Source organism: Xenopus laevis, chromosome 9_10L, assembly GCF_017654675.1.
Source record: "Xenopus laevis strain J_2021 chromosome 9_10L, Xenopus_laevis_v10.1, whole genome shotgun sequence".
Taxonomy (NCBI): Eukaryota; Metazoa; Chordata; class Amphibia; order Anura; family Pipidae; genus Xenopus; species Xenopus laevis.
This window is the reverse complement of record NC_054387.1, coordinates 105,407,718-105,432,061: the sequence shown is the minus strand read 5'-3', so window position 1 is coordinate 105,432,061 and position 24,344 is coordinate 105,407,718. Positions and strand designations below refer to the sequence as shown.

The 24,344-nt window shown below is 40.3% G+C and overlaps 1 protein-coding gene across 5 annotated transcripts in view; it reads right to left on the bottom strand.

Moving 5' to 3' along the window:
• mad1l1.L (mitotic arrest deficient 1 like 1 L homeolog) overlaps positions 1 to 24,344 on the bottom strand; it is a 501,886-nt gene that overhangs the window by 165,649 nt on the left and 311,893 nt on the right. For all 5 annotated transcript variants that reach the window (XM_041575521.1, XM_018234121.2, XM_041575523.1 and 2 more), the window contains 1 exon segment: positions 21,924 to 22,131. In XM_041575521.1, coding sequence (XP_041431455.1) covers positions 21,924 to 22,131 — 208 coding nt within the window.

Here is a 24,344-nt window from a genome sequence, read left to right as displayed (position 1 = left end):
TATTGACTTGATGTATTTCCTTGGAGTGCTGTCAATCCCTGCATTTTGTCTACATACTTCTCAGACTAGCACCCAGGTTTCTGCATACTAATGGTTGTGCATTCCATTCTGTTTGATTATATATATATATTTGTTTTCCTCCAATATGATATTGGAGGAAAACAAATATACGAGAAAGGAAATGCTACAGGCTGCACATTCCTGTAAAGCAGTTAGAAGAATGGGATTGATCCTTTAATGCAAGTTTGCAGAGATTCTGTAAGGTGGAATATTTTATGTATAGGAACTCATATGAAAGAATATGTTCACTGCACTATGTTCACTGCACTCTTTAAAGTCCGTCGGAAAAGACTTTAAAGGCTTTGTTTTTGAGATTATTTCTCTGCTTCTGGGTAAAGCTAACATTTCATTTTCACAGCTGGCATATCCAACGTGCTCGGGAGTTGCTAAAAATAAGTTAATTTGGAATAAAGGTTTCATCCAGTGAAAGTATATATTTATGCCTTTGAAATGTCAAACAGATAAAAACAACACTTTCAACTTTTTTTTATTTATTTCGCGCAAGTGCACTTTAAGGCTATTTGGTATTCAAAAGGAATACGGCGCTCAAATGTACCGAGCGGAAGATTACAAACAAACCCGGGCAGGTTTAGCATCAGAGTGGTGGCTGCTACAGGCTTCCCGATGTGTTCAATGTACAACCTCGTTGCTTTATTTTTGCAAGCAGCAATAACCTTGGGGGAAGATAAAAAGAAATACACTATCTGCTGTAGATGTTTGCCATTGTTGCCTTGCAGTTTGCAAGTTGTGCAACAAAATTTGCAGTGACAGGGATTTCATTGTGTTGGTCAAAGTGCCTGTAAAATGTAGATGAGGGAGAGCAGAGTTTCACTGCAGCTGATTCATCTGTGCATTCCTTTAGACTGCTGACTTGTATACATACAAATCCCTAGTACCATTATATGAACTGTGCTCTGATCACTTGCTTATTCCATGAAAACGTCTTCTGGACATTACTCATTTAACTCAAAGCACTGCAGCAGACAACATGGATTTCCACGTTGGTCCTTAAAAAACATTAAAAGTAAAACAAGGGTTAATGTTTAAATGGAAACTATCACAAATATGAAAATTTAATATAAACTTCATCATAATGAAATAAGACATTATCTAAATACAATCAATTAAAAATTCTGCATCATTTTTGAAATAATCAAGTTTATCTTTACTATTCCTCTCTCAGCATCGGTTTCTCTTAATTTCATGCAGCAGTTGGGTGTCAGATATTAATGGACGGTTAGGTCCAATATATATTATAAGGGGCTCCCATTTTTAGCAGATGAATTAGAGCTCACTCAAATAACTGATTGCAGTACAAACAAAATGTAACAAAATAACTGCCTTTTGCACAAATTCTGCATGTAGAGAGACAGGATTTCTGGTGATTTTTAATGAGTGAGCTGTAATGCATCTTCTAGGAAAAAGGAGCCCCCCTATAAGATATATTGGAACTAACTGTCAATGAATAACTGGCACCCGACAACTGCATGAAGAGAGAATGAAGACAAACAGATGCGGAGAGGGGAACAGTGAAAATAATCTTGATTATTTCAGAAACGTAACAGAATCTTTAATTGCTTAAATTTAGCAAGTTTCATATTTCAGTATGCAGAAGCTTATATTATATTTCCATTTTTGCGACAGTTCCCCTTTAAAATATTTTTAGCAGACTTAAGGTATAAAGATCCAAATTACAGCAATAACCCCAGGTTCCAAGCATTCTGGATAACAGGTCATATACCTGAAGGCATGTGCTTCTCTTTCCATGCAAAGAAATACACTTAAGCAATTTGCAATGAATCGGACATTTCTTCTAAAGGTTTTTTTTGTTTATAACTAAAACAAACTGATGAGTCTCGTATCATCTAAGGCCTAAGTCACATTGGCATATTCTCTACTGGGGCTTTTTTTATATTTACTGAAGTAAACGACAGGTTAAATGATGGTTAAGGACCATGTCACTACCTTGAGTGACATGCAACGCGGATTCTATAGCAATGGAATAAAGCCACCATTGTATAGCTATTATATCTTTGCTGGTTCCAGTTGCTTTTGATCTTTGTTGTGCTACAAATTTACTGGTAACATGCGACATGGCAAGATTAAAGAAAACATGGCAGCCATCAGAAGCAATACCATGACAAAATCACAGCCCCCTTGCCCACACAGTGAATAACCTTCCTCCAACAACACTTCCGAATGTGCACGGTCTAACATTTCCTAATTCTCCACTTTAATGCCCAAATATGCCCCAAATATGAAATTTCTGCCCCCCACACACATACATAAAACTTTTGAATACTAGAGTTAGGACTGCCCCAAATAAACAGGGACTATCAGGGGACAATGCCATATGATTCCAGACCAGTATACGCTATGTTGCCTTCAAACATTAAAAAGGGTGGACAACTTTCTAGAGCAGTGGCTCGCAAGCAACATGTACTTCATCAAACCCTTGGATGTTGCTCCCAGCCTCAAATCAGATGCTTATTTTTGACTTAGTGGCTTGGAGGCAAGTTTTGGTTGCATTAAAAGCAGGCGTACAACTGCTAGTCCATATAGGAACAATCACAGCCCTTATTTGGCATTCCCAAATGTTTCATGCTTTTCGTGCTCTCCAACTTTTTTTTAAATTTGAATGTGGCTTACAGTTAAAAAAAAGGTTGGGGACCCCTGCTCTAGAGGATAGTTAACAGTGTACCACTATTCCACTATCTCATGGGCCCTCAGTGATTACCTCTTAAAGGAGAACTAAAGCTTAACTAAAGAAGTAGCTAGAAATGTTGTACATTATGTTTTGTGCGTCTGTACCAGCCCAAGGCAACCACAGCCATTTAGCAGTAAAGATACGTGTCTTCAAACATGCCCCAGTAGCTCCCCATCTTCTTTCAGAGCCCACTGAGCATGTGAGTGTCACAGACACTTTCCAAGATGGTGACCCCCTGTAACAAATTTGAAATCCTGGATCATTGCTGCTATTGACAAGATGAAACTTTAGGCTGGTGCAATAATTTCAGTATATAAATTTTTTAACCATTTTCATTTTAGGGTTTAGTTCTCCTTTAAACCAAAGCATATATCTGGAGCTATATGAAACTGAAATGTATCACAAGATAAAGTTGAAAATATTCTGTTTTTGTGCAAAGATGGCGTCTCTACACTCCAAGATACTTATTTTGAAAGGACTCAAATTTTCAAGTAGAAAGGTAGGGACAACCTTTGCTAGAATAGATTATATTTCTTATTACAGGTTATGAGGTCCATAGAGTTATCCATGCTGTGAAAAGTCCCATTCACGGCCCGGTTCGGCTGATAATGCCTACAATAACATCAATCATAAAATATTTATACTGATAGGAAAAAAGCCATCTATCACATGTGCAAATCAGTGCCAAGGTCCTGAATGCAATACAGTAATAAGCCAAAAATAGCAGTTTTGCACATAAACACATTTCTTGGATACAAACAATTTCAAAAGAGAGTTTTATATTATATAAAATTCATATCACACCAAACAACTAGAGTACATCCTAGTGCCACATGGTCCCAAACTCAGAGACTGGAATGCTTAACCTCTTACAGCTTAAGAAAATAGATAAAATCACAGAGTCTACAGCCAGCTTGTCAAGGTGCTACAATATAATTTAAGAAAGTTGGACACGGCTATGTAAGAACTAAAGGAAGTCACAAGCAGTGGTGTGCATGGGCTTCAATAAATCAGAGGCAGGCCTGGATTTGTGGAAAGGCCACCAAGGCCCAGGCTAGCAGGATTTTAGGGAGTGGCATGCTTCTCAACCAGAAACACTGGGGATTCACAGGAGATATGATAGTTTTTTAAACTTCCCCTGCACCAATCCCCATTGCTCAAAAATTTGTGCAAATAAAGGGGAGTAGACGGGGGCGACGAATGACAGCAGGCCTAGGGGCACCGGCTATGTAAATTCGGCCTTGATCAAAGGGTTTTTTATGCAGGGGTATTTAGTCTTTCCTGAAGATGGAATGTCCCCAGATGTTTGATAGGTAAGCCATAATCAAGGTGGCCAAGCTGATTGGGCGTCCTAGGCAACCAGGCTGGACCGCACCAACCCCAGGGTGCAAGAGCGAAACTGTGTGTGGGGGGGGGTGTGGTGAGAAGCTGGAGGCAAGAGTCCAGACTAGGGGTAGGCAGAAGACTCTTCAAGAAGTACCTGCCGTGTGCCCTCCCACAGGGAGCCTCTTCTCCCTACTGATAACTATTCTTGCATTCTAATTGCTCCTTGTATAGGAGGACTAGTGGCCCATTAAAAGCTGACATAGCTCACGCCCTGATACCAAATACTGTGCTTAGAACAGAAAATCCTTGAGGAACCCTGTTCACATAGATGTTCTGAACTCAATGACCATTATCACACTGCTCATTGCAACCATCAGAGCCACTGACTTGTAAGAACACTTACATAATAACAGTCAGTGAGGGTGGACAGTTTTCTTGGACGTACACAAACGTTTTCTGATGCAAGAAAATTATCAACAAGATAACTCTGGCAGGGTCTTCTACTGCCAAGGAGTTCAGGGAATCATACTATAGAGTATGTGTGTATACTCATTGACTTGCACACAAGGCTTTTCCAAAGTGATTATACTTTCTACATCTCCATTGCTTTAATTTCTAACTTGATCACCTTTAACCATATTTGGAAAGCATCACTGAGATATTCAGCCCTCTTTCCCCTTGCCTACGTTCCTTACATTGGAGTTTTTGTGCTCGATTCATGTAGGGAAGTTAAAATACAAATCCTGTTTTATCCAGCTGCTTCTATCATTTCATCAAGCCCTTTTGGTAACTCCCTTCAATGTTTTAGTTGTAGGGCATTCTAGAAATAAGTTCAAGACATAAAACAAAATTAAAGTAAAGTAATATACTGCTTTATCATACCTTGCCTTTAAAGGGAGAGCCATCAAAAAAAGCTGCTTTACGACGTAAGTGGTAGCAATGGCATTTTATCTTCCTGAAGCATAAAAAGCATTTGCATGCAGTAAATGTCCCACATCTGTGTGGCAAACCAACCCTGTTTTCATTTTAATGGAGCGGATGCATACTTAAACTATACGAGTTTACTTTAGTGTACATTAAAAACAGTTTAGACAGCAGCTCATTAACTTGCAATTAAATGAAGAACTACCTTAAAAATAGAGAAGAAGAAAAAAAGGCATTTGAAAGTGCATAAAATTATTTGGCAATAAAGAGCAAATTTTATTTATAGACAATTACGCCGGTTTGCTGAATAGTATAGTCAGATATTAATTTCGGGATGGGAGCTTTATGAGGCAGCAATAACTGCTTTCTGCATATGGTCCAGGTCAAGGACAGTGAGCATCGGCAAGTGGAACATGGAAGACAGCCAGAAGTCAATCATTCAGTGACGACTGGAATGTATTATTCATTTAAAGACAGTGCCCCTGGGCTATTAAACCGTAATCAACATGTAAAGCAATGCGTGCCTCTACCTGCAGCTAAAGCAAAATAAATACAAATAAAAGATTCATTTTCCAAGGATATAAAGAAAATATATTTTCAAGTTAATAATCGGCAGTTACCTGGGGGGCATTAAACTGCTTTTGCTTCTTCAATAAAACGGAGTTAATGAAAGACACAGATTCGGTGCAGCGGTTTAATCTTTAGATTGTATGGAGAAACAGCTAAATATAAAGCTGCCCGCACGTGACTAGGCTGGGGATATCTAAACCATTGATGGGATATTGTGATTGTGGTTCCTCTGGGTGTTCTGGCTTCCAGCCACAGTCTAAAATTATCCTTGTAGGTTAATTAGCGCCTGATAAAACTCAACATAATGTGAGTCAATGTGACAGATCTCACCCTAAATAACACGAAGGTTGGACATCTCTGAAGCAGAGGTAAATATTTAAAATGTAATCTGTAGGTATCCCGTAAACCCCAAGGGATGGAGGGTCAGGGTAAAGGTCTATAGTGGCCTGCCTCGCCTTAAGCTGTCACTGTTTAATACACGAGTGAAGAAACTTGAACCAATAATAAAAAAAATTTAATATGTATTTAAAGGGATACTGTCATGGGAAAAAAAATTTTTTCAAAATGAATCAGTTAATCGTGCTGCTCCAGCAGAATTCTGCACTGAAATCCATTTCTCAAAAGAGAGAACAGATTTTTTTAGATTCAATTTTGAAATCTGACATGGGGCTAGACATATTGTCAATTTCCCAGCTGCCCCAAGTCATGTGACTTGTGCTCTGATAAACTTCATTCACTCTTTACTGCTGTACTGCAATTTGGAGTCATATCACCCCTCCCTTCCCCCCCCCAGCAGCCAAACAAAAGAACAATGGTAAGGTAACCAGATAACAGCTCCCTAACACAAGATAACAGCTGGCTGGCAGATCTAAGAACAACACTCAATAGTAAAAACCCATGTCCCACTGAGACACATTCAGTTACATTGAGAAGGAAAAACAGCAGCCTGCCAGAAAGCATTTCTCTCCTGAAGTGCAGGCACAAGTCACATGACTGGGGGCAGCTGGGAAATTGACAAAATGTCTAGCCCCATGTCAGATTTCAAAATTGAATATAAAAAAATCTGTTTTCTCTTTTGAGAAATGGATTTCAGTGCAGAATTCTGCTGGAGTAGCACTATTAACTGTTGCGTTTTGAAAAAAAAAAGGATCCCTTTAAGCAATTTTACCCTTATAAAGGACAACAAAGCCCACACTCTAAAGGTGGCCATGTCCTATAAAATTCACATGTTTGGTGAGGACTGAACAAGGACTGTATGAACTAGTCGATGCAGTCTTCGATCGGACGGAAAAATCAAACCTGCATGATCAACATGCAGCCAATTTTTTGCCATAATTTGCCCATGTATGGCTACCTTAAGAGATATCTTTGTATAATAACCAAGCATTCACTCTCTGTTCAGTAAAAGATGCATGCGTCGCTGATGTGTTACCGACTACACCGACACGACAAGCTTCTAATTAAAGATGCATGTAATATTATAAATCTGATGCGGGTCAAATAATCTCAGCTCCACAGCATGCGCCCAAAATACAAACTGAATCTACTGAATCAAAGCACATAATTACTAACACAACCAACTTTAAATAATAATCACAATGTCCATTAAGAAAGATACTCTTTAGATAACGGACGCACCATTTGCTCTGATATCATTTGAAGATAAAGCCCCTGAAGGCCATGGTCAATGTAGGAGGAAAATAGAAATAAAACTCTTGCTAGAAAGACTATACCAGAGCTTCCCAATTACAAACCATAGGGCAGACCCTTCAAGGGTGGCATGAAGCAGTGAATGGTTGGACCCACATAAACAATAATTAGGGTCTGTAAATGTTTTCTTTCATCCAGGTCAGGGTATGTCTAGTAAAAGTAAATCTAGAGCAACTTTACTTGCTGAGTATTTATTGAAGATACAGTATTTCACTACTCCTCCGAGCAGATTCTTCAGTGCAACCAACTGGTACGGGAAATAGAAAAGATATTCTAGGAACTATAAAGTACAAGCCTAGCTTGTCAATGCACAGTTGCTGGGAGTCACTATAACCTTGCATGTCATACATACATGGACTGACAGAAGCACATCCCTATTGGTCGGCTCATAACTTTGTCCCCCTTTAATAGTCCTGTGTTCTAGCGCTCCCAAGGCCACACAATAGGTTCAACCTAAAGTTCTCTCACGGTGGGATACCACGGCATGTGAAGGACCAGCAAAGAGCTTCTGTTGGCTTGTGCAAAATAACTAATGACTGCCAAGATACAGTCATTAATAAATCCATCACTGCTTCTGGAACACCCTTTCCTTAATGGTGGTCAGAGTCCAAGAATAAGAAATATCTGTCCCACCACCATAACCATCATGTGTAACATCAAAATGTACCACAGTTAACAGGCAGTCAATATTAATCAACAAGGGTCATTGTGTCCTAAGGGAAATAGCTACAGTATCTTTCTGCACAGTTATGAGAATACTGGTATATCTTGCTAATCCAATGCCTATGGAAAACCATTAGCATCTAGATTAAGCCACCAACACATTCAGTTATTCCTTCTAGGGGAGTGGCACTTGCTGCTTATTTTTTATAAAAGTATTATAGCATAAAGTAGCAAATCCATGTGGAAAAAAGAAGGAACCCTTCCAGAAAATGCACAATTGGGTTGCAAAGAGCAGAAAATAATTGCATCTATATAATATTATTTATAGACTTAAATCAGTTTTGTTTATTGTATTTTGCAGAATTGTCCCTGAGTAATAAGGATCTAGTGGCCTTATAATATACTAGGGATGCACTGAATCCAGGATTTGGTTCGGCCTTTTTCAGCAGGATTTGGCCGAATCCTTCTGCCAGGCCGAACTGAATCCAAATGCAAATAAGGGTCGGGGAGGGAAATCACGTGACTTTTTGTCAAAAAACAAGGAAGTAAAAAGTTTTTCCCCTTCCCACCCCTAATTTGGATTAGGATTTGGTTCGGTATTTGGCCGAATCTTTCGCAAAGGATTTGGGGGTTCGGCCAAATCCAAAATAGTTGATTCGGTGCATTCCTATAATATACAGATAGGAGGTGACTTTTTGCTCTGGCGAACAGCCGTCACTCTGCAATTCAGTAAAGTGCGAATTTTACTGAACGTTACCGATTTTGCCAGATTTTACTTTGCGACCTCAGACCAGGCGAACTGATAAAATGAAGCTTCAGCTTCCACAATCTGATGTCAGTGACATCATATCCTGTATGCCGAAAATGCATTCAAGTGGTAAAAAACACTGGCGACTTTTCTTTTTTTAAAGCGGCATTGCCTTCAAAAGTCCAAACTATGAAAGACATGTGTGAAAAAAATGTTTTAACTAATTTGAGGGGCATGGCACATTTATATAAGGGTGGGCCCATGTCTAGGGCATTAGAGGATCTCTACTGTCTTTATTATAGCTCATTGGACATTTGTTTTAAAAAGTGGCTACTTTAAAAATTTGCACCAATATTACTATTAAAGACATCCATACGACTTTTAGGTACCCACCCTATTCAAATTAAAATAAGCGCAAGAGTGCTAAAGAAGTTTCGTTAGGCAGAAACGAATGCTAGAGAAAATTTGCTATGAAATGCTTGCACTGCCGAAGTAATGCTAGCGAAAATTCACCAGCGTTCAGCTGTAGAGACGCAACTTCGCATTTCAGTGAATTAGTGTAGTGGTAACGAATTTGTGCCTAGTTAAGTGGCGCAAAGTGTGGCGAATCGGTCGATGGCAAAAATTTGCCGTTAGTGAATTTGCCCCAAAGGCTTTATTACAGCTAAAAATGCAGGCTGAATGATTAGCAGCTTCAAAAAACCTGAAAAAGGCAAGAGAAAAATAACAATATTGCCACATCATTTATTTCTAGTGAAGCAGCAAGTTATGCAGTTATTTACATTGATTAATTACAAACGGGGTATCACAATAAAAATAGGATTAGAGGGCACTGCTCACAAGAGTTTACACCTGCAAATACTAAAGGGATAAAGAACCTAAGATATACTAGCCATTCCTTTATACAATGCCCCTTCCTTTACCCACCTGCTGGAAACCTGGACCAAAAATTGACATTATCAAAAGAACAATTATTCATGCAACAGATATAATTATGCAACAGATATAATTTAGTACACATTTGTCAAGAAATTTCACCTGGAAAAAATGAGAGGGCTTAATATAGGAAAGGGGCTCTAAATGGCTTAATGTCAATATTCATCCTAATTATTAGTGAAGCAAAAGAATAGAAACCTGGAGAGAAGAAAACAAAAGTGTTATGACCATTTGATATGGATAAGAAAAGATTCTGTGCATTTAATAGCAGTCAGGAAAACGGATCATTGTCTATTAGGAAATTGTTTTGTATTATGGATACGGGGGTGGCGGATAATTCCTGCTCCTTTCCAGGTAGAAGACTGCTACATACAACATAAGTAGGCTCTTGGAGAATAGTGGAGGTAAAAGTCCTGGGTCCTTACCACTAGAATGCTAACAGTCTAATTGGTGCCACTTACAATCTCATCAGTGGAACACATAACTGCTCTTACTAGCTCATTCTCCTAGTGTGTTTTATATAGTCATATGAATGAGTTTGGGTGGTTTGTCTTTCATTTCCCAGGAACATCTGGGGTGTTTTCTGAATAAATATTTTTAGTGAAGCAGTATTCAGTTGTCTGAAATTATATCAAATGTGAAAAACTGACTGTAAAATATGTGGGTACCCTTGTAATTTTGCTAATTTGAATGCATGTAACTGCTCAATACTGATTACTGGCAACACCAAATTGGTTGGATTAGTTCATTAAGCCTTTCATAGGCAGGTGTGTCCAATCATGTGCTTCTGTTTGACTCTCCTCTGAAGAGTGACAGCATGGGATCCTCAAAGCAACTCTTTGATTGTTCAGTATCATGGTTTAAGGAAAGGCTACAAAAAGCTATCTTAGAGGTTTAAACAGGTCAGATTCAACTGTAAGGAATTACTCAGGAAATGGAAGGCCACAGGCACAGTTGCTGTAAAGCCCATGTCTGGCAGGCCAAGAAAAATACAGGAGTGGCATATGTGGAGGATTGTGAGAATGGTTACAGATAAACCAAAGATCACCTCCAAAGACTTGCAAGAACATCTTGCTGCAGGTGGTGTATTTGTACATCGTTCTACAATTCAGCGAAATTTGCACAAAGAATATCTGTATGGCAGGGTGATGAGAAAGAAGCCCTTTCTGCACTCACGCCACAAACAGAGTCACTTGTTGTATGCAAAAGCTCATTTAGACAAATCACAGTAATTTTGTAAGAAAGTGCTTTGGACTGATGAGACAAAAATGAGTTATTTGGTCATAACAAAAAGCGCTTTGCATGGCGGAAGAAGAACACTGCATTCCAAGAAAAACACCTGCTATCTACTGTCACATTTGGTGGAGGTTCCATCATGCTGTTGGGCTGTGTGACTAGTTCAGGGACTGGGCCCTTGTTAAAGTCAAGGGTCAGATGAATTCAACCCAATATCAACAAATTTTTCAGGATAATGTTCAAGTATCAGTCACAAAGTTGAAGTTACGCAGGGGTTGGATAGTCCAACAAGACAATGACCCTAAACACACTTTGACAATCTACAAAGACATTTAAGCAGAGGGAGAAGTACAATATTCTAGAATGGCCATCACAGTCCCCCAACTTGAATATCATCAAAAATATATGGGATGATTTGCAGCAGTCTGTCCATTCTCAGCAGCTATGGATGAATGGTCAAAAATAAAGCCATCCAGACACTCATCAAAGGCTATAGGAGGCGTCTAGAGGCAAAAGGAGGCTCAACTAAGTATTGATGTAATATCTCTGTTGGGGTGCTCAAATGTATGCAACTGTCTAATTTTGTTATGATGTATATTGCATATTATCTGTTAATTTAATAAACTTTACGTCACTATATGCTGAAATACTCGTTATATATTAAAAGGAATTGTTACTTTGAAAGCTCAGCCAATGATAAACAAAACCCCAAAGAATTAAGAGGGGTTCCCAAACTTTTTCAAATGACTGTAACAGAAGCTATATTGGCACTTATTATAAGCCCTTATTACACAGGGTGACTTTCCCAAACCTCCACCAAGGTGTTGTGACACAGTACTTGGAGGACACGTAGCAAATCTAACAAAGGACGGCACTCCGGTGAAAATGGCAAGTATATTGCAGGATCCTGCAGGTGTACATGGCGGACATGTGTGTGTGTGGCTTCAAATTGCACAGAAATGTGTGGATTTATGGTCTGGGATGCAGAGGTTTGTCTGAGGAGCTAATGGTTAATTCCCTCTTGGCCAGGTAATTGTACTGCAGCTGATAGAGATAATGCACGAGGTACAGGCACACACACATATCTGATTGCCTTTCCTTGGGTGTGAGGAGGAGACAGTTCTTCCTTAGGTGTGAGAAAGAACTACAGATTACCCATAACACCCTTCGGCCAATGGGAAAAAAAAAATCCCTCCCACAGGGCATAGGTAACCTTTCAAAATCCTTTAAAATACTATGAATAATCACATTCAACAGGTTTAGAGGGATGATGACTGACAAGGTATTGTAAGGATGAAGTTTAGAAAATAGCCATTTAGTGGCATAGCAGGGATGTGAAATGTCTAGAGTTGCCTCTAATGCATCTTTCCAGCCACCACAGTACAAATTTCGAGAGATTATTATTAGTAAATGAATGAGAATGAAAGACCACTGCATCTCATGGCAAGAGGCCAAGATGTTATCTCGTCTCAGGCGGTTCAGCGTGCGCAGATTTAAAGCTTAGCATAACCTTGATTTTATTCTAGTTTTAAATAGTCACATTTAACGATCTATAGTGCAGGGTAATAATTCCATTACTATAACGTCTAACAAGATACTGGGGTAGAGGCAGCATAATACGCCAACAAGACGTACCGCTCGAGAACATCATATATTAATGGCAGCGCTTTAATACAAAATCCATCTAAATCAAACTCTTTAATGGCATTTTCAGCAATTTGAACTGTGGATTATTGCTAAAGTGTTATGGCTTTCATATCAGAGGTGCCAGCTGTTAGCCACAAAGCACAATTATCATGCCTTGCTTTACACCTGCTGCTTCTCTAATAAGAAGCAAGGTGTCCATTAAACACGTATGGATGTAGCGCGTGCGAGGGCAAACACAATGCCTAAGAGCACCTGATTAAACCTTAATAGCATGTTATTGCCAGTAGAAATGACTCCTTTTGACACTGAGATTGGAATTCTGCAGTGAATACCATCAACATATACTCTGCTCTAAAATGCAAGAAGTGCAGCTTTTACATACAAAGAAGCCACTTTGGGTTTATTTATAAGGTGCTGCGCAAACCATTTTTGAAAACTCCAACCCGAGAAAGAGTTGTTTGCCTTTCAAATGTATATTTTATTTCAAAATCATGAGTCATATCTAAAGCTACGTCATGCAGAACCTTCGATTAAATCACTGTCAAGCCATACAAGCGTTGCTACAAGAAAGACGAGGGTTTCTCAGTGTGGCACTGTTTGTACAAAATGTTATTTGTTCTGTAGGATGGAAGCACATATGCATATTAACAAAAATAGTTGTTATCTTAAAAAAACACTACTGTCAAAACATGGGGTATCTTTATCAAATTTGGTTCTGTTAGATGGGTGCCACAAGTGGTTCTTTATCCTTATAGGTGTTGCTCCAATAAGGAAGGGCCTTTGGAAGCATAGGTCCTGAAGACAAGACAAATGCCAAATCCCCTGCCTGGTTCTCTTTGGACATACATCATATCTAAGACACCATTCATTCATCTATGTCATGATATACAGCAGTGGTCCCCAACCAGTAGCTTGTGAGCAACATGTTGCTCTCCAACCCCAAAATGTTGCTCCCAGTGGCCTCAAACAGGTGCCTTTTTTGAATTCCAGGCTTGGAGGTAAGTTTTGGTTTCATAAAAAACAGGTGTACTGCCAAACAGAGTCTCAATGTAGGTTGACAATCCACATAGCGGCTACCAAATGGCCAATCACAGCCCTTATTTGGCACCCCAAGAACATTTTTCATGCTAGTGTTGCTCCCCAACTCCTTTTACTTCTGAGTGTTGCTCGCGGCTTCAAAAGGTTGGGGATCCCTGATATACAGTATAGTATCTAGTCATGATAAAGCTAAAGCAGTTATCACATTTTTAACCATATAATTAGATTAGCTTCTTCTTTCTACTGAGTGGTAGCAAATTTTAAACTCTTAAGGGTAATATCATCTCCAAAATGTATCACAATGTATATAGTCATATTTTCATTTATAAAGCACTACGGAAGGTGTTAGCTCAAGCTAAACAGTGGTGAAAGTATAACCCAGTCATAATGGTACAGGTATGCAATCCGTTATCAGGAAACCCATTATCCAGAAGGCTCCAAATTACAGAAAGTAGAGTCCTGTGCGAAACCAATTTCTAAGACCCGGATACGAACCGCAACCCGCATATTTACCCACTTGGACCGCAACTGCCTTATCCGCATATTTACCCATTTAGACCGCAACTGCCTTATCCGCAACCTGCCGACCACCATCAAACAGGAAATGATTGTGATGCACGCTGGAAATGACGTCATCAAAAGTGGGCGGGGACAGAAACAAGTTTTGTAAAAATTTAAAAGGAGTAAAATATAAACAACATTACATAAGATAAGCAATTTAGATGAGACCTGCAACCGACCCGTGTCTATACCCGCACCTGAAAATCCTCCCCTCATTCCGCAGGGTGCCTGCTTTTTTTGTGGGTAACCCTCGGGTACCCAACCCGCTGCAGGACTTTAACAGAAAGGTCATCTCCCATAAACTCCATTTTATACATATCAAATTTTTTTAAATAAAGTCCTTTTTCTCTGTAATAATAAAACAGTACTTTGTACTTCATCCCAACTATAATTAATCCTTATTGGAGGCAAAACCAGTCTACTGGGTTTATTTCATGTTTACATGATTTTTTACTAACTTAAGGTATGAAGCTAAAAATTAAGTAAAGATCAGTTATCTGGAAGACCCCAGGTCCCGAGCATTCTGGATAACTGGTCCTATACCTTTACCATGAAACTCATCAGTACAGTGTTCTTCATTGAGAGTACGGTTGGCTAGCTCTCAGTAAAGAGGACTACACAGGGATTTAGAAGCTAGAGGGATGGGGGATTTTGTATTAAAAGGAGAAACAACCCCTACCCTACATAGATCTCCCTTATTAAGGGTTTGTTTCTCCTTTAAGACTTATCTGATTGATTAGAGAAATTTGCAAAATTAAAGCACAGAATACAAATTAAACACACATGAAAGCAAGTATAATGAGAGAGCATAAGTAAAGTGTTGCTTGAAGCTTTATGGACCATTTAAATGAACACAACAGAGTTTAAACAATGATTTTGACATTTTTCATGACAATCATTCTACCGATATAGTGGCTATAACAGATTAGGAGATAATTAAAAATAATGAGTCAATTAGGCTTTGTGCAGCAGTAGAACCAATACCAATATCATCTGTCCCTTTCTAGTCTCTGCACTGCTGGTTCCGATTCTTGGAACGATTTTAATGAATGCATATTGGAAAATTGCTCAGAATTACATTTGTTAAAACCATTTAAACAGATGCATTTTAAGACAGCAATTGGGCAAATAGGGTTGTCAACTTTTGACAATATCAACGATTGTGGAGAAGAAGCTGGACCATGATGTAAAGGGTGGGGCAGGGCTTGGAGGGTTGGAGTTATGACAAAAGGTAGGGGCTGAGACTTAGACAGGCCAGATTGAGAGGGGTTTGGGTGCTTAGAGAGGTGCAAGGGTGAATTTAATTGGGAGGGATTTGGGTTGGGCTGGGCAGAACCACCAGGGATTATAAATTTACCGCCAATCACATTACCAGTAAATTTAGTACATTTGTAATGCCAACCCTGGCTGGTATTTTTTTGGCTAGGCCAGGTGGCAACCCTATTAGTAAACAGAGGTCAGACATCTTCAGATGGGTTGGGGCAAGAGAGCAATGCCATTGCTAACAAGGGAAGACTCATAGTAATTAGCTGCATTGCCAAGTGTTACTGGACAGTTATCAATCACCTGACTGTAAACCGGACAATGATATTCAAGATTGGCAGGTGGAACAGCTTGTCCTTGGGAGGTAGTCAGTGCCGGCCATAGATACAGTATGCTGCACAGGGGGAGCCACAGTCCAAAATTGCTGATACTTTAGTGTTCCTTGAGTGATAGAGGAGTAAGCCACCAGTTAATGCCTCAACTGACCCATATGGAGGGAAGGAGCATTGGCATGTTGACAAACAGGCACATTCTAAAATAAATCAGTTAAATAAAAGCCAATGATACAATTGCTAATACGTTACAGCAAGTGAGGCCAGTCACAAAGAAAAGGTAATGCTGTCTGATACAGAAATATTGGCTACTGATGTTTCTACAATTGCCGTACAATAAAAAGAATCTCTATAGAAAGCAGAGATGTAACAGACTATTAAATAATGTGCCCAGAGCGAAAATTCCCAACGTCCATTAAGGAACTCCTGTGACAAGTTCTCAGAGTAAATAGAAAGAACAGCAGTGACTTAGCTATTCTCGGCGCACAAAGCGCTGCTACAGCAAAGCCAGACTGCCATCGGCCTCACGTGACTGCTTTTACTGGGCTAGGGGCACTCGCTATACTTAAGCAAAAGCTCTGAGTCACGCAGTTATTTCAGTTGCCTTTCGTGGCTTTATGACACAAAGGAAATTGAAGTCATTGTTCAATAATCTTTGCATTTTAATTCATACTAGGATGTCACGGGACGGCACAGATTCTGATTACCGTGCACTAGTCAAGGGAAAAGAGCTTGATCCCTTCTTTTATGGACTAACCTTCCTTTGTGGCCATGAAACCTCTGCATGTGACAATGACGAATGGGTACGTGCAGTTAGGGAACACAGCGGTTGCAACATCTTGCATCTTTTGTAGCATACACAGCATCTTGGATTCATAATCCCTAACTGACGTCAAAGCTAAAAACTAAATAAATAGGAAAGGGCTGAAGTTCTACATGGCTGAATGTATTGTGAACACTAATTCAAGGTATGTTACCTTGGTTCATGCTTAGTAGATTTCTGTCATTAGGGAATATCTGTGACTTTATTAAATAAGTGGAAAACTTTGACAATGCAGAGTTGTGCAGTGGGATTGGCGACCGCCATGACTGGCTGTTTGACTTCTTGTCCTCTGATCTCTGGCCTTGTCCTCTGATCTCTGGCCGTGTCCTCTGATCTCTGGCCGTGTCCTCTGATCTCTGGCCGTGTCCTCTGATCTCTGCCCGTGTCCTCTGATCTCTGCCCGTGTCCTCTGATCTCTGCCCGTGTCCTCTGATCTCTGCCCGTGTCCTATTGACTCCTTGTTCTCTGATCTCTGGTGGTCTCCTCTGATCTCCGGTGGTTTCCTCTGATCTCCTGTGGTGTCCTCTGACCAGAAGCATGCACACATGGAGGAAGGAATATATGTACTTTACGTGCTGCCAGAAACCAAAGCTATAGAAAGCCAACAGCCAATCATGGCGGCTGCCACCCCTAGTGCGTAGCTCTGCAGTTTCAGAAGTTCTGGGGCATGTCCTTGCTGTAGTTGGGCAAAGGCTGGCCATTGCAGAGTAATATCTTTTAATGTTTGCATGCCGAGTTTTTCAGCTCCCAAAATATGCTGAAAAACTCTACCTCGGCTTATACTCGGGTCAAGCGCAAAAACGGTCAGTCGCCGGCGTCCGAGATCAGTCGCCGGCGTCCGAGATCAGTCGCCGGCGTCCGAGAACAGTCGCCGGCGTCCGAGAACAGTCTCCAAGAATATTCGCCAGTGTCCAAGAATGGTCGCTGGCATCCAAAAACGAGACGCAGGCACCTCCAATGGGAGCAGAAACCCTAAATTTTTTGATTGAAACTTACCAGAAGCTTCTGCATTTCTCAACCTCGGCTTATATTCGAGTGGAGATAAAATTAGGTACCTCGGCTTATACTCGGGACGGCTTATACCCGAGTATATACAGTATGTAATATTGTCTATATTTTACTCCTTTTAAAGTTTTACAAAACTTGTTTCTGTCCCGCCCACTTTTGATGATGTCACTTGGGGTTTGCAGCACCATCACTTCCTGTTTGATGGTGGCCGTCAGGTTGTGGGTCTAATTGCGGATAAGGCAGTTGCGGATTGGTTCCACGCAGGGCTCTAACATAGACCCCCTCCCTGCTCCCCCCCAGCCTAGCTGTTACCCCTGGTAAATGCCCCCAACTCCTTACTTACTCCTCGGTGCAGATTCAGGGCATTGGAGTTTACCGGCACCATTTCTTCTCTTCGGTAATCTTTGGGAAGAGAGCGGCGTATCAGCGCATGTGCAGTCGGAGCAATCTTCTGTTTTGCGACAACTGCGCTTGCACTGAAAGTAAACAGAAATTGCTTAAGTGCCGGAAGAAAACCCGAACATTACCGAAGAGAAGAAGATGGCGCCCGTGAACTCCGATGCCCTGAATCTGCAATGAGGGGTAAGTAAAGAGTTAGGGGCATTTACCAGGGGTAACAGCTAGGCTGGGGGGAACAGAGAGGAAGGGTCTATGTAGGGTTTAGTTCTCCTTTAAGCTAACACATATCATGGTATACCATATACAAACCATGTACAAATATGGTATAACAGTCATAACTACACATGTCTTATAGGAATTGTAAAACAGTAGTGCAGAGTACTGCAGAACATTAACTTTGATTAAATAATAAACTACAGCCCTGTGGGCCCATGTATTAAATTTGCACTGAGCCACCCACACTCATTCCTGCTGTTTAGATTATTCCTTGGTTTCCCGGTGGAGCCATTGTGGAGGAAGCAGGCCCGGGGGCAGTCTAAATGATCTAAATATACTGCAGCGTTATCACCGTTTGAGTTTACTGGGGTTAGCAGATCACAATAACACAGCTGGAAGCATCAGGCATGGAATAAACAGGCAGGTGTTAACAAGATAAGATAACACGGTGACCCTGCTATTGTCTTGCTGTATAATGGGAGACCCAGACAACAAGGGCACTGATGGACAAGTATAGGCCGAAGAGGCTAAATGAGTAATTCATATCAGCTGATCAAATCCTCGTGTTATCATTTCAGCTGATCTTTCATTTTATTTCCGATGCTCTTTGTAACCCTACTGTGTTCCTTCACAAGTTCCGGTATGAAAGTCAAAATAAACAATAGCCTGCGGGCCCCCTTTGTGCTTCAGTTCTGTACCCATAACTTTCAGACTAAGCACTGTCCTTTCAAAAGGATTGGCTTTTGAAAATATCCTGATGTTGAATAAAAATGCATGGGATAAGGCTTGTGTATATGAAGTCTTCATCATACACTGTCTTTTAATCATCTGACTTTAAATATGTCAATAGTAAAAAAATGAAGCAGGAAGGGGTGGGACCCTTACTATCAGAGGGGGGTCAGCTGGTTGATGAAAATAAAATAAAAGCGCAGATTCTGAACTCGTATTTTTCATCTGTCTACACAAATGAAGAACCAGTAAGTGAAGGTTTCCTTCTTAACACTCCCAATTCTAGTAATACAACTAATGATGCATGGTTCACACATGAAGAAATTCAAAAGAGACTTGAACATGTTAAGATTAACAAAGGTCCAGGGCCAGATTGTATTCATCCCAGGGTAATTAGCGAGCTTAGCTCTGTGATTGCCAAACCTCTTTACTTAATTTTTCAGGATTCATTGAGATCTGGCATAGTGCCGAGAGACTGGCGAATTGCTAATGTGGTGCCTCTATTCAAAAAAGGATCCCGTTCTCAGCCTCAAAACTATAGGCCAGTTAGTCTGACGTCAGTATTAGGAAAGCTTTTCGAAGGGTTAATAAAGGATAAGATACTGGACTTCATAGCAAATCATAATACTATGAGTTTGTGCCAGCATGGTTTTATGCGTAATAGATCTTGCCAGACTAACTTAATTTCTTTTTACGAGAATGTAAGTAGAGACCTCGATTCTGGGATGGCAGTGGATGTGATTTACTTAGACTTTGCTAAAGCATTTGATACAGTGCCACACAAAAGGTTACTGGTTAAATTAAGGAATGTTGGCCTGGAACATAGTATTTGTACCTGGATAGAGAACTGGCTAAAAGATAGACTACAAAGAGTGGTGGTAAATGGAACATTTTCTAATTGGACCAGTGTTGTTAGTGGAGTACCGCAGGGCTCTGTACTAGGTCCCTTGCTTTTCAACTTGTTTATTAATGACCTGGAGGTGGGCATTGAAAGTACTGTTTCTATTTTTGCAGATGATACTAAATTGTGCAGAACTATAGGTTCCATGCAGGATGCTGCCACTTTGCAAAGTGATCTGTCTAAACTGGAAAACTGGGCAGCAAACTGGAAAATGAGGTTCAACGTTGATAAATGCAAGGTTATGCACTTTGGCAAAAATAATATAAATGCAAGTTATACACTAAATGGCAATGTGTTGGGAGTTTCCTTAAATGAAAAGGATCTAGGGGTCTTTGTAGATAACACGTTGTCTAATTCTGGGCAGTGTCATTCTGTGACTACTAAAGCAAATAAAGTTCTGTCTTGCATAAAAAAGGGCATTAACTCAAGGGATGAAAACATAATTATGCCTCTTTATAGGTCCCTGGTAAGGCCTCATCGGAGTATGCAGTTCAGTTTTGGACTCCAGTCCTTAAGAGGGATATAAATGAGCTGGAGAGAGTGCAGAGACTAAGTGCAACTAAATTGGTTAGAGGGACGGAAGACTTAAATTATGAGGGTAGACTGTCAAGGTTGGGGTTGTTTTCTCTGGAAAAAAGGCGCTTGCGAGGGGACATGATTACACTTTACAAGTACATTAGAGGACATTATAGACAAATGGCAGGGGACCTTTTTACCCATAAAGTGGATCACCGTACCAGAGGCCACCCCTTTAGACTAGAAGAAAAGAACTTTCATTTGAAGCAACGTAGAGGGTTCTTCACAGTCAGGACAGTGAGGTTGTGGAATGCACTGCCGAGTGATGTTGTGATGGCTTATTCAGTTAATGCCTTTAAAGGAATAGTTCAGTGTGAAAATAAAAACTGGCTAAATAGATAGGCTGTGCAAAATAAAAAATGTTTCTAATATAGTTACATAGCCAAAAATGTAATATATAAAGGCTGGAGTGACTGGATGTCTAATAAAACAGCCAGAATCCAACTTCCTGCTTTTCAGCTCTATAAGTCTGAGTTAGTCAGCGACTTGAAGGGGGGCCACATGGTACATTTCTGTTCAGTGAGTTTGTAATTGATCCTCAGCATTCAGCTCAGATTCAAAAGCAACAGAAATGACCCATGTGGCCTCCCCTCAAGTCTCTGATTGGTTACTGCCTGGTAGCCAGGGTAACCAGTCAGTGTAAACCAAGAGAGCTGAAAAGCAGGAAGTAGAGTCCTGACTGACATGTTATATATCAAATAACTCCAGCCTTTATACATTACATTTTTGGCTAACTAACTATATTAGAAACATGTTTTATTTTTCACAGACTATCTATTTACCCAGTTTTTATTTTTACACTGAACAATTCCTTTAAGAATGGCTTGGATGATTTTTTGGACAGACATAATATCAAAGGCTATTGTGATACTAAACTCTATAGTTAGTATTGGTATGGGTATATAGAATTTAATTAAAAGTAGGGAGGGGTGTATGTATGGATGCTGGGTTTTCATTTGGAGGGGTTGAACTTGATGGACTTTGTCTTTTTTCAACCCAATTTAACTATGTAACTATGTAACTATGACTGCAGCACGTCAGGTCAAACAACCCTTTCCTAAAGTGGGAATTGTATTTACAGGTTCGACAATTGACCCAACTCAATATAACTCAATTAGACAGAAATGGCAGCTAATTTACTAGTGTGGACTTATCCCCCACCAAATCTCGAGTTTCCAAACTACAGGTATAGGATCTGTTATCCGTAAACCCTATGTCCAGAAACCCCCTGAATTACAGAACCGTCGTCTCCCATAGACTCCATTTTAATCAAATAATCCCAATTTTTAAAAGTGATTTCTTTTTCTCTGTAATAATAAAACAGTAGCTAGTACTTGATCCAAACTAAGATATAATTAATCCTTATTGGAAGCAAAAAGAGCCTATTGTTTTTTTTAATGTTTACATGATTTTTTTAGTAGACTTAGGTCATGAAGATCCAAATTACGGAAAGATCTGTTATCCAGAAACCCCAGGTCCCGAGCATTCTGGATAACAGGTCCCATACCTGTACCAGATATTCCCCCAAAGTTTGCTTTATAACAACAAACCTGCCAGTTCCTGTGAAGACTGCGGACTTCCAGTGGCCTCCAGTTTATCTGGGATTTGGGCTCCCCCCTCTAGAATTCGTACAATTTCTCGCAGCTTATCACATTCTTCCTGTAGGTGCCGCACCGTGTCCGTGCGTTGCTGCTTGGCTTTACTCGCGGGGTTCAGACTCAGGTGGATGACTTTTGTTCTGCTTGGGTCGTAGCATCCCTAAAAATAAAACGAGTTATTTTGGATTATGAGTGCAATACTTTATTAAAGGGACAATATGACTTTTACATATGCTCATTATTCAGTACATTTTATTTTTAGCCCAATGAAACGTTTTTTTTTTGTCGATTGACTCTGAAAAGAAAACATTCTGCTACCAGTCCTCGGATAACGGCATTGCTGCAAAGGTTCAAAAGAACAATGAATACAGTTTTAACAGGATTCTTATCATAACCCCCTAGGAGAGGAGCAATACCTTGGAGCTGATTACCTCCACTCAAACCTTAATGTTGCCATAAAATGTAGAGATCCGCTCATTTGGCGAGCCCACATTGAGGTGGGCGATATCGGGCTGATCCGATCGTGGGCCCTAGGGCACAACGATTGGATCATAATGCATTCGTTACGGGCGGTCGGCCACGATTTTTTATCCTGCCTGATCAAGATCTGGCAGATCAGGGAAACCCGTCGGATGGCCCCACACACGAACTCGGTCTGTCGGCAGCCGTGTATGGTGGCCTTTAGGCTAATATTGAGTGGATCCTCCAGCAGCAAGAAATGACCACCGCAGGGACAGGCAGCTGCCACTTAAATAAATGGAAGAAGTCAAGAGCAGGACTGAACGTTCACAGGATTTTATATCTTATGTTTTTTTATCGGCTCCTTCATAGCGGCAGTGATTTAGTTGTGCCCCAAATCCTAGGGAACTTACCCCAAAACTTGAGAAACATGCTCTGTTTCCACACACATGAAAGTAATCAATAAAGGCCCCACCATGCCGTAGTACAGGTATGGGATCTGTTATCCGGAAATCCATTACCAAGAAAGCTCCAAATTATGGAAAGGCCGTCTCCCATAGACCCCATTTTATCCAAATGATCCAAATTGTTAAAAATGATTTTGTTTTTCTCTGTAATAATAAAACAGTACCTTGTACTTGATCCAAACTAATATACAATTATTCCTTATTAGAGGCAAAACCATTTATTTAATGGTTGCAAGAGTTCTAGTAGTTCTAAGTATCAAAATTACGTAAAAATCCATTATCTGGAAAACCCCAGGTCCTGGGCATTCTGTATAAAAGGTCCAATACATGTATTCTGCCCGAAGCAACATCTGGGTCTGCTGTTCCTATTTTTTCTCCTCCTGGTTGTCAGACTTCTCTTATCTGCTGCATATGCAAAAATCTCATTTATTCTTGGGTCTATTGCTCTCAACGACGATTATGACAACAGATATTCATAACCTGGGTGTCAAAAGCAACAAAATGAAAATAAAGGATTTTGAAGCATCTTACTTTAGAAAACGTATGCAGATTTTTCCAGTTGCAGTGAAGCATGTAATGCCCTTTAAAGAGGGGCTTGTATGCCTGTTAGGGATGGACCTAGGGTTGCCACCTGTCTGGTTTTGACCCGGACAGCCAGGTATTTTGAAGGGCTGCCCGGATCAAAATTAGGAAAACCAGGCAGGTTAACCCATGATTGATATGTGATCGGCCAATTGCCGCGTTATAGCCCCGCCCAGCAAAGTCATGACCCACCCCTCCACATCACAGCCCCGCCTCCCGCCCGGTCTCCGGTGAGCGAAAAGGTGGCAACCCTAGATGCCCCAAATCCAGGATTCAGCCTTTTTTTGAAGGACTTGGATTTGGCCGAATCCTTGTGCCTGGCCGAAGCTGAATCCTAATTTGCAGACGGGAGATCACATGACTTTTTGTCACAAAACAAGGAAGTAGAAAAATATTTTCTTTCCCTCCCCTAATTTTCATATTCAAATAGTGGTTTTGGTGCATCCCTAATTCTTATAATAGATTGCAGCTAAAAATGTAAGAGGGGTCTCTCAATGCCGCACTGGACCCCTCGCCTGCACTTGGGAACACAACAGTGAACATAATCTATAATAATTTATTTATTTTTGGTTCAGTTGTATGCTGGCTAATTGTGGCCTCCCTATTACAGCATTTAATGTATTTCAGCTATGAGGGTATTCCTTGCACTGAAAACCGTGGGATTAGCTGCTTGAAATTAAAATACAAAGAGGGACCAGGATGAAATAAGTGAAAGATTTTTATTGATGTTGGAGAATCCTAATAACATGATTCATTTCATAGCAAGAGTGGTAAATGTTTGAAGCAGCTAATAAAAGCATGAGATGGAGTGCTGCATGGCTATCGAGTTTGTATCAGAAAGTGACATTTCATTCCGCACCTCTTG